The sequence below is a fragment of the Athene noctua genome, chromosome 1, assembly GCF_965140245.1.
Source record: "Athene noctua chromosome 1, bAthNoc1.hap1.1, whole genome shotgun sequence".
In the NCBI taxonomy this organism is placed as follows: Eukaryota; Metazoa; Chordata; class Aves; order Strigiformes; family Strigidae; genus Athene; species Athene noctua.
In genome coordinates, this window is record NC_134037.1 from 115,548,729 (window position 1) to 115,559,153 (window position 10,425).

Below are 10,425 nucleotides of genomic sequence, written 5' to 3' on the forward strand. Positions count from 1 at the left end.
GGGAAAGGCAAGACAAATAAGCAGAGGCACACAGCACGATGCCTGGCCCCAACTTTTGGGGATAAAAGGCACCGTTTCTTCTCTGCCAGGCAGGGTGAGACTCGCAGGAGATGGAAGTGCTCTCTTCATGGGGCTGCCTTTCATGTGGGCTACTGATAACATCTTATTTTAAAAAACCCTTGCTGTTCAAAAGCATCCAGATCCTGGTGACTGTGGGATTTGCGAGGTCTGATGCAGAAATGGCTTTGTGGACCTGATGTCTGAAGCTGATGCTCTTCAGCACTGGGGATAACTGCATCTCCGGGGCTCTGCGGGCCGTCTGCTCCAGAATAAACCTGAGTAACACTGGCGATGGTCCCATCCCTCACCTGGTCCCAGCTGGCTGCTCAGCCTCCTCTTCTGCCCTCGGCAGCAGCTTTTTGCAGCACCTCTGCTATCTCAATGGGGAACATACGCTGCGTTAGTGCTTCACGAGCCTTCCCAGCTGTTTAAACCACTGAAAGCAAGGTGGGAACACATCCTTCTCCTCCATGCTGAGGCCCTTGCTTTGCTACAGACACTTAGAAAAACTAACAGCACTAAAAGAAGACCTTGCAAAAATAATTCCAAGCAATTACCACTAAAGAATGTGAAATATTTTCATTTGCTTTTCTTAGAAAGTTGACTTTGTTGCATTTATTCACAGGGAGTATTTTTCTTTCTCCATGTACAGGCTCCTGCAAAAATCCTGAGAGGATTTGCGGAGCATGATGTTCCTCAGTGGGACCTAGGAGAAACTACTGTAGCCCAAAGGGAATTCTAGTATACCTGTTGATACAAATATGTATAATATAGTTCTTACATCTGTAGATGAAGTATGCATAGATGTTTGTGTAATATATATATATATATTAAAAAAAAAACCAAACTGAAGAGGGCATATATTTCCCGCAAAGACAAGTATTGTATTAACAAATAAACAGTGGCACCAAGTCCCATTTTGACTGTTCTGCGTTCCTTTGAAATGTGGACTCAACCAATGTCTGGGTGACACAGTGAACCAGGTTCATAACTTTGTCCACAGTTTAAGAAGTATACGAGGATGAGACAACAACCTGGTGCGAACGGATCCTCTCTGAGGTTGAGATCCCACTTGCTCCCCTCCCAGTCACAGAGATGTTTCCTAGTAGCTGGCTTCAGCACTCGTGGCTGTTTGCAAAGCCTTTCTCGATCCATCCCGTTATGCTCCTGGTTTTGAAAGTGGTTTTCTCACCCCACCCCCCCTTCACCCCCCCCTGGGCCTTGTATCCAACGTTGTTTTCTTTTCTACTTACTTCTAGGCATTTTTAAATAACTTCCAGGGTCTCCAGCAGCTTGACTAAAACATTAAGCAGCCGGCTTTGGAACTCCTGGTGCTTGTCTCAGACAGCACGCGGGGCCCTGCTGACCCTGCCGGGAGGGGAAGCAGAGAAGGAGAAACACCTCCCCATACCCCTCTGCATCTGGAAAGTATGTTATAGAAACAGTAGCTTTGAGTTGCTGGATGAACAAGCTAATGACATGCTATGGCTTCATAATTATGAGACCCTTAAAAAAAATCAGTATTCTTCTTTACCTGACTTCAAGGCATGCAAGCAAATGCACCTACTGTTGCCATAATTATAATAACAATAATAGCTAGAAACTACATAGAGCAACATCCTGTTACTGTTACTTTGGGTTTTGTTTCTGTTACAGCCCTGCTAATTCCTGCTTCTTAGCGAGGGACTCCAACACCAGCCACTAAGCATCATCCTTCAAAAATATTTAGCTGGCAAATGTTCCAATCAGCTCTGATAGAATTAAGATTTTCTTGCTTTAAAAGCAGATGATAAAAATCTTAACACCCAATAAGCTGTTGCTGTAAATCATCAAAACTAGAGTGCACTCATGCGGGCATGCAGCAGCCTCTCCAAGTGCCTGCGTTTGGCATTAGCAGGAATCAGCTCAGTTCCACATTACACAAATTCCCAAAAATTTCACATGCAAAAAAATGTTACCCCCATCCCAAGAGCCTTCCCACTGCGCTGGGGCTGCCAGGCCCCACTCCTTGCCTGGGGGAGCGGGCAGTTTACTGCACACCACTGACTTGACGCTATGGCCTTGAGACATCCCCAGAGGAAGCCCAGTTCCTCCTATTCTTCTCCAGCTGCTGCTGGCACAGGTGTCATGTCCCCCCACCCCTGGCCCCATTGTCCCTTGTCCCAGCCTTGGGGTTTTGCACAAACAGCCGCTGCTGATGTCAAGCAGATGGCACGTTTCCTTCATTGGCCTTGGAGAAACATTTTTTTTAACCAGTTCCTTCAGCAAGCTGATTTTTAAATTTTTTTTTTTTTTTTTTTTTTTTTAAAGTGCTGTATGCCATTCGGCAGGATTTTTGGTCTCCAGAAGATAGTTTGTTTCATTATTATCTGAAACAGGGGTTTATAGACGTGTTCAGCCATGGGGGTTGAGAAACAAACCCCCTTTTAACTTGGGAACCAGCACTTCGATTGATTTTCAAATAGGAACATCAACCCAACTGAGAAGCAGATTTAAAAAACATGGTGTGTTTAATAAAAACCAATAGAAACACGATGTGTTTTTAAGTTACAAAAAAATTATTTTGCCAAAACTGTGGGTAAAAATACTGGCATAAATTTTGCAGATGAAGATCTCACTAAAAAGTGTGTGTGTGTGGGGCGACACACATTTCCTGTCCATGAAACTGTAACCAGCCCATAAACAGCTCTAGCAGAAACATTCAAACATTTGTTGGGGAAAAGAAAAAATAAAGCCACCAGAAAAAGTTATTAGCTATATTCTTGCAAATCAAAGGAAAGGATCTGACACCATGGTCTTGAAAAAGTTCTCTTCCCTGGAAAAGTAGCCCTGACTTCTGATTAGACCTCATACACACACTAATGAATATCATCAGCAATTCATTAATTACTCTGCTGGAATGACCTCTTATATATTCACCTATAAATTATTTTTAAGGTTTTGTCCGTAATGACAGCTTGGAAATGTCCCGAGGAGCTATAGTTAGAAATGGCCATTTTTTGTCTGTGGAACTTGGTTGGACAAAAAATACTTGTTTGGGTTGCTGAAATGAAATGTCAGTTGAGCACTCAGCTTGTCTGACCAAAGAGAAAACACTAGCTGTGTTTTTATAAAAGCAAAGAAATGTACTGGTTTAGCAGGAAGGAAATGCTTTTGTGTTGAGCTCTCTTATTTTGTACAGGTCAAATGAACATTCCCCCCATCTCTTCCAGTAGGAAATTCTGAGTAAGACCAACTTGAGATGGCATCAGAATATTTTTTGACTCCCAACAGTTTTTCAGTGTGTCCGCTGACCCAAAATGCTGCAGTTTTGGAGCATTAGCTGTGGATCCCTACATCTTATTCTCAGCTCAGATAGGAGTGACACATCCACATCACCCAAATGGTGCTTCTCTCCATTTTTTTTAGTGAAGCCAGTGCTACCCAGTAGCTTGCCAGACTGTAGGATGCAGGAGAGTTTGGTGAAAGGACTCCAGCTCCTGCCCCCTCATTTGCATCAAAGGTCTTTGCAACGTTTCAGATGTGCAAGACTCAAACCCCAGCCCCTGTCCCTGCTGCTGGCCAGAGGACATCCCAGGGCTCTTCCGGCAAACTGTACATAAACAGCTTTGGGGAGGAACAGTAGAAATCTGTAGTCTTCAGTACTGGAATTTTTTGGAAACTTTTCTGTTTAGGGTATAAAGGAAGAAAGCAAACAAGGGGGTTTCTTGTTTCGGTTCCTCAACTGGATTGCTGTTGCTCACTACTATGTTACTGAGCTAACTCAGCACACAAAACCCAGAAAAATCAACAATTAGGAAGATTACTGGAATGAACATTGAATTCATGGTTATGATGGATGCCTGCTAAGCAGGAAAAGGTAAGACAGACTCACAGGTCAAGGGATTAAAGTCTGAGTTAGCTTTTGTTGTGAGAGGGAAGATCCATGAGAAGATTCTGGGATAAGAAGGGCAGGCAGACCATCAGTGAAGGAGCCAGGATTAGCTTTTTTTAAACCGATTAGCTTTTTGCTCATTTGCTGTCCCCTCCTCGCACTACCACATATTCTGATGACTGCACAAATAAACTGCCCCACGTTACCAGACACGTGTAAAATGTGTCGCCAAACCACTCTACCTGCTTGTCTTCATCCATGGGTCTCCAAACAGCAGGGAGCATAGGGAGGACCATGTCTGGAGACACCATCCTGTAGTCGTCCTTTCTTCAGGGCTGTCCATTAATCATCACCCTCTGCAACACTGTCACCATCCTGACCTCTCTGCAGACACTGCTCTGCAGGCAACAATTTGCTTGAAAAGGACAGCTTTAAGTAAAATAACAAATGATGGGTCCAAACCAGGACATGCCTGCGGGTGCTCAGATGTGCAAAATACTGGTTTGCATACATCCACAGCCAGGTTACCTGCATGGCTGTGGCACCCATCGGTGAGCACACCCACTGCAGCACAGGGGCAGAAGTCATTGCATTGCTTGGAACTTCCTGGTCTGAAAAAGGATAACAGCAGCAAATTCTGCACCAGTAAATATTTAAATGTTTAAAAATATTTAAATTTCAATCATCCCGCTAAAGTGCTTTGGATCCTAAAACACTGTTGCAGAGAAACTGCTTCAAGGCCTTTTAGGGGCTCTTGCAATGTTAATGTTTGTTTAAACATTACAGTGTGCTGTATTAATGCCTTTGCCCTTTCTCGAATGGCCTTCTGCAGAGCCACTGATGTCTGCCAAGCCCACCCAATTCTCTGCACTACACCGGTTTGGGGTCAAGTGATTAGTGAGTTATTAACGTGGAGCATCGCAGCATCAACCCTCACCCGCATGCTGGGGCTGTGTCTAGCCAGTGCTTCCCTCAGCGTGAAGGGTTTGATCCAGACAGCACCGGGGACCGGCTGAGCTTGGCTCCATCCTGGCAGCCTGGACCTTCCCACGACCTAGCTCCTATTTCAGGGCTTGTCCATCTATTTAAAGCGCACGAAGAAGGGGAAAAATGCACTGGAAATGTAGCGTGTGCATGAGACACCACGCCAAATATTCGGTTTCTTTTAGCAGCTGATAGCAAGGGATCTCAGGGCTTTTTATTTTGTGTTTTTTTTTCCCCTTTTAGCAATACATGCTTGAAAATGATACAGGCCCTATTAGGGATTAGAAAAATCATCTGCTGGGTGAGTGAGTAGATCAAGCCCTCGAAAACAAAAAAAACCCAGGAACCCGGCTAGTTTCTCCAGCAGAAAAGCGTTGCCAGCCAAAGTACAGTGAGCCCCTTCACAGCCACAGCTTTAAGATGGGAGCAAGGAGCCTGCTGTGCCAGGGAGAAGGGGAAGACAGCGAGGCGACTGCTTGGGCCACCACCAACAAGCAGCGAGCCTTACCACGCTACAGGAAACCGTAGCCTCCGGTGATAAATAGGAGACCCGGGAGCACAGGATGCACGTAGGGTGAGCTCGACGGGACGAGGGGATGTGAGCCGGCAGCTGGCGAGTCCCTCTGTCTGTTCGTCCATCCAGCCGGCGGGATGGCCATCGCTGGGCTGCTGCTGCTGTTGTTGCCGGTGTGGGGGTCTGGCGGGGAGGACGCCGAGGTGGTCTGCGCCGGTACCGCCTGCTACACCCTGCACCGGGCCGAGCTGGGCTGGAACGGCGCCCAGGAACGCTGCCGGCACAATGGTGGCAACCTGGCTCCGGTCCGCGGCCCCGGGGAGGCTGAGCGGCTGCGGGAGCTGCTGGTGGCGGCCAGCTGGCTGGGCCCAGCCTGGATTGGGCTGTCGCTGTCGAGGGGCCAGTGCACCCAGCCACAGGAGCCACTGCGGGGCTTTGCCTGGGCGGTCGGCGGGGAGCCCGGTAACTACTCGGCCTGGCTTTCCGAGCCCGCCATCACCTGCCTCAGTTCCCGCTGCGTCAGCCTGCGGCTGGCCGGGCCCGCCGGCACCATCGGCTGGGCCGACCGCCCGTGCCGGTCCGCGCTGCCTGCCTTCCTCTGCAAGTTCAGCTTCCGGGGGATGTGTGGGCCCCTGCCGCTGGCCGGGCCTGGCCGGGTCAGCTACACCACCCCTTTCGGGGTGCACAGCCCCCGGCTGGCGGCGGCCCCCTTCGGCACGCTGGCGGAGGCCTACTGCGAGGGGAGTAAGGGTCCGGCCTTTACCCTCTGCAAGGGGCCGCTGGAGGGGGGAGGATTTGCCTGGCACCCCCCCGGGCCCCTCTGCCCCGTCGCCTGTGCCCACCACAACGGGGGCTGCCAGCACCGCTGCCTGGAGGGGCCAGGGGAGCCCCCGCGCTGCACCTGCCATCCCGGCTACGTCCTGGCCCCTGACATGGCCTCCTGCCTGCCTGAGGATGCCTGCCACCCCAACCCCTGCCAGGGGACCTGCCAGACCCGGCCCGGCGGCTTCGAGTGCACCTGTGAGGCCGGCTACACCCTGGCACCCGATGGCCTCCACTGCCTGGACGTGGATGAGTGCCTGGCCGAGCCCTGCCAGCACGAGTGCCACAACATGGCTGGCAGCTTCATCTGCCTCTGCTGGCCTGGCTACCGGCCAACGGAGCCGGGTGGCCATCACTGCCACGATGAGGATGAGTGTGCCCAGCCTGGCGTTTGCCCCCAGCTCTGCCTCAACGTCCCCGGCTCCTTCCACTGCGCCTGCCGACCCGGCTACCAGCGCCAGCCCGATGGCGGCGATGCCTGTCTGGATGTGGACGAGTGCCTGCGGGACCCCTGTCCCGGGCCCTGCCGCAACCTGCCTGGTGGCTTCCAGTGCCTCTGCCCCTCCGGCTTCCCCCCAGAGGAGGATGGACATGGCTGCCATGCCTCACCCACTGCTGGAGAGGAGCCCACAGGGGCCCCCAACAGCACCCCATGGACCACGGGCATCCCACAGACCACAGGCATCCTCCAGACCACAGGTGCCCCACGGACCATGGGCATCCCTCAGACCCTGGGCATCCCCGTCGGGATGATGCCAACAGCCCCCACAGCAGTAGGGGCAGCACCTGGCCCCGAGCACACCACCGATGGCCCCAGGCTGCTCCTCTACTACATCCTGGGCAGCCTGGTAGCCATCCTGCTGCTGCTGGCCTTTGCCCTGGTCCTTCTGGCCTGCAGGAAGAGGGCAGCCAAGCAGGAGAAGCGGCCAGCCAAAAGTGCCGCGGACAACTACTGCTGGGTGCCTGAGCAGCCGGAGAGCCACCGGGCGGGCAGCGAGCACAGGTAACAGCACCCGGGGCAGCAAGGGGGGAGGCAGAGCCGTGAGTGGCAGAGAGTGTTTCTGGAAATCAAGAAGGAAAACAAAAGGGGGGGGTGGGGGGTGTGATGCTGTCTGTTCAACATGATTTTGCATGTCCTGGGGTTCCTTGCGAAGCGGGAGCTGATCTCCCCCAAAAATCAGGTGTTAGCACTGGGTGGGAAGGCAGCCCAAATCAGTCCTGTGGTTTATAAACAAGGTCGGGAAAAAAACAGGAAGGGTTAACAGGGACAGTACTACAAGATGGAGAGGGAGTGGGGTTGAATTTGCCTGCCAGGGCTGCTCCTCAACTCCGCAGAACCTCATCATGCTTTAAAATAGCAAATTTTAAGTATTGATTTGTCTTCCTAAAGGAAAACACTTAATTTCATTTTTCATTTGGTCTCTTCTACCCATATTTGAAATGCTGACATGCAAAAGCAGCAGCTTCCCTGCCCTGTCCCTACAGCCTCCCCATCCTTTGCCACCCCAAAAGCAATGCTGGTCCCCTCATAGCCTGCCGGGCAGCTGACAGCCTGCATTCAACCCTTGGTTTTGCCTGGTTCTCATTGAAATGGTTTGAAACTCTTACGTGTTTCAACAGGGTAAGAACTGGTCTCTGCAGCCACAAGCAGAGGTTTTTTTAATGGGTTTTGTTTTGTTTTGTTTTTTTAAAAGATAAAAAGATGTCACAGAGGTAATAAACCTTTTTAAAACTACAAGCAGCAGAGAGCTTCTCCAGTGAAGCAGACACCGTATGGTTAGTGGAGCTATCATCCCTCCAGCTCCATGCATGAACCTGGGCAAGCATGGGGTTTGGGGCAGAGAGGCAGTAATGCTTCCCCCAAGGCATTGCACCCCGTAAGGGCTAGACATCAATCCATCCCCCAAGTGCAGGAGATGCACAGGGGAAGCTTTTCAACTCAGCCTTGTAGACAAGGGGCCAAGGCAAAGAATATATGGTAAAAAGGTAGAAAAAAGTATGTTTAGGAGAACTACCTACCCGTTTCCAGTGTATTCAGTTTAAAACTACTTGCAGAATACAGAAAATAATGTTCTCAAAAAGCAGCTGGATAAGAGACCAGGTTTTTCCTGTGGGACCATACTTTTTGGGTAGGACTCATTCCTGACTGCTTCGGGTCCAGGCTGAGTGCATTTTCCATTCCTCCCCCTATAAAAGAACACACTGGATGTTGTATATTTGCTAATTATTATATATAAAACTTTTAAATCCTCTTCAAAGCAAATGCTCTCTCAGGGTGAAGTTGTTCCCCAGTCCTTCCCCAGGTACCTAACTTCAGAGAGCTGTTTATACTCAGCCATTCCTGACAATGAAGCCTCTTCAAGCTGTTTCGGCATGAATCCTCCCCAAAAGACTGAGGGGCACATGGGCCATTCCTGCTTCCCATCAAGTACTGCCAGCTTCACTGTGTACCCCATGCTCTATATGGCTAAAAGGTGCAAGAAAGGAACAGGCATGTGATTTGAAGGGTACATAAGTTTCCTGAAGTTTCTGCTGGTTTTATTGTAGACTTGAGGCTTAATTGCTACAGAAATGAGAACCATACACAAAGGAGTTTGCTGTAGGGAGCGACCTGCATCCTGTTCTTCCATGTGTGGAGGAAAACCCTTTCCTGCTGTTTTTTTTTGGTCTTCATTTCTCTGTTGTAAAATTAAAAAAAAAAAAAAAAAAAGACAAAACAACACAGGAAAATGTAGCTGATAGTAATGTTTTTCATGTTCTGTCCATGCTTCCTTTTCTCCACACAGTGGCTGGGACAAGCAGTGAATGCAGCAGCAGCATTCTTGAAAATCCTGCAGAAAATTAATGCCCTGTCTGTGTTATGACAAGCCAGCAAAGCATTTAGAATACATGAATAAATTAAGCAAAGGAATAATCCTACCGAAATCAGCGAGACAACCTACATACATTAAATTAAGCCTGTGTTGGCAGTCTATGCCGACTTAGGGTCTGTATGGGGAAAAAGTCACAGCAATGTGCCTTGCATTGCAAGGACTACTTCATTTACTTTATCAAAAGCTGAGGCATTTTCCAGGCATTAACAGTCCCAGGAGTGTTTCTGCCTTATTTTTCAGTTCAGGTATCAATTGTTGTATGTAACACTCATTCCACTGTGAAAAAGGGAAAAGAAAGCATAAGCTTGGGCTCAGAGCTGGTACAAATCTGAAAGATGTTATTTATTCCAGAAATTTCTGAGTAAAATCTATAATCCTGATTTCTGTTACGACCTTTGTGTATTCCAGTATGTGTACTGTATTACCAGTGGAGTATGGTAGTGGGTCCAGCTGGGGAAGACACTAATTCATGCCTAGGTTTGGTCTGGGTTCTCTCTGGCGGAATATTTCCTGATGTAGCATCCTTCACCCTGGTGCAATTACACCTGGATAATCTCATGTCTCCCTTTCTTCCTGCCACAAACCCAGCAGGAACATTTGGATCTGTGTCTTCATCTGGGAGTTATCCAGGGCCTGGTGAATCCTGTGGGCTAAAGCAAATAGGAACGGGACCAGATAGTTTGGCACCGCATCTTACAGTCAGAGGAGATGGGGTGTTCATCCCAGCCCAAGGGGGTTTTTACCGCAGTGGTCTCTGTTCCTCATTCCTTCCATATAAATGAGGTGCCATTAAATACAAGACCTATAACTGTCCTGCTGCCACCGCAGTGGAATGGGCTAGCTGTCATGTCTGAAATGCTTTGTATATATCAAGTGGTTTGTAATGAGGTGTTATGTTTTTATGGTCCAGAATTAAGACATGCCTCATCCTTTGTGGAAGTAGCACGTCAGGACTAAGTTTTACTTTGTCATCCACACAACAATGGTACAGCACCACAGCTTTGCGGTTGCCTTTGACTGACAGAATAAGGTTATCCCACGCATTGTATGTTGCTTTTCTGATGAAACACCAATAAAATCTAAACAGAATGTGTCTTCGTGTTTTTTAATAAACATATATGATATCAAAACCTATTGATTTGGTACACATAATCCTTGCATTTCCTACAGTGGTGGACAGTGGTAACAAACCCTCTTATCGGTGCTCATCGTGCATGTAGCAAAGTCAGTGGGGTCTCAGCCTTTCATAGGCACCACTGTCCTGAGAGAGGGTCATTCACTTCATGTCTTCATGAAGT

At 48.9% G+C, this 10,425-nt stretch overlaps 1 protein-coding gene across 1 annotated transcript; it reads left to right on the forward strand.

Annotated features, from left to right (window-relative positions):
- The first annotated feature begins 5,247 nt into the window (after positions 1–5,247).
- CD93 (CD93 molecule) lies at positions 5,248–10,206 on the forward strand. The gene is made up of 2 exons (XM_074926796.1): positions 5,248–7,257; positions 9,041–10,206. Exons 1-2 carry the CDS (start codon positions 5,570–5,572, stop codon positions 9,057–9,059), a joined length of 1,707 nt encoding a protein of 568 aa, XP_074782897.1. The 5' UTR covers positions 5,248–5,569; the 3' UTR covers positions 9,060–10,206.
- The last annotated feature ends 219 nt before the right edge of the window (positions 10,207–10,425 follow it).

Coding starts and splice junctions, on each gene's coding strand:
- CD93 (XM_074926796.1), top strand. CDS start 5,570: ATGGCCATCGCTGGGCTGCTGCTGCTGTTGTTGCCGGTGTGGGGGTCT.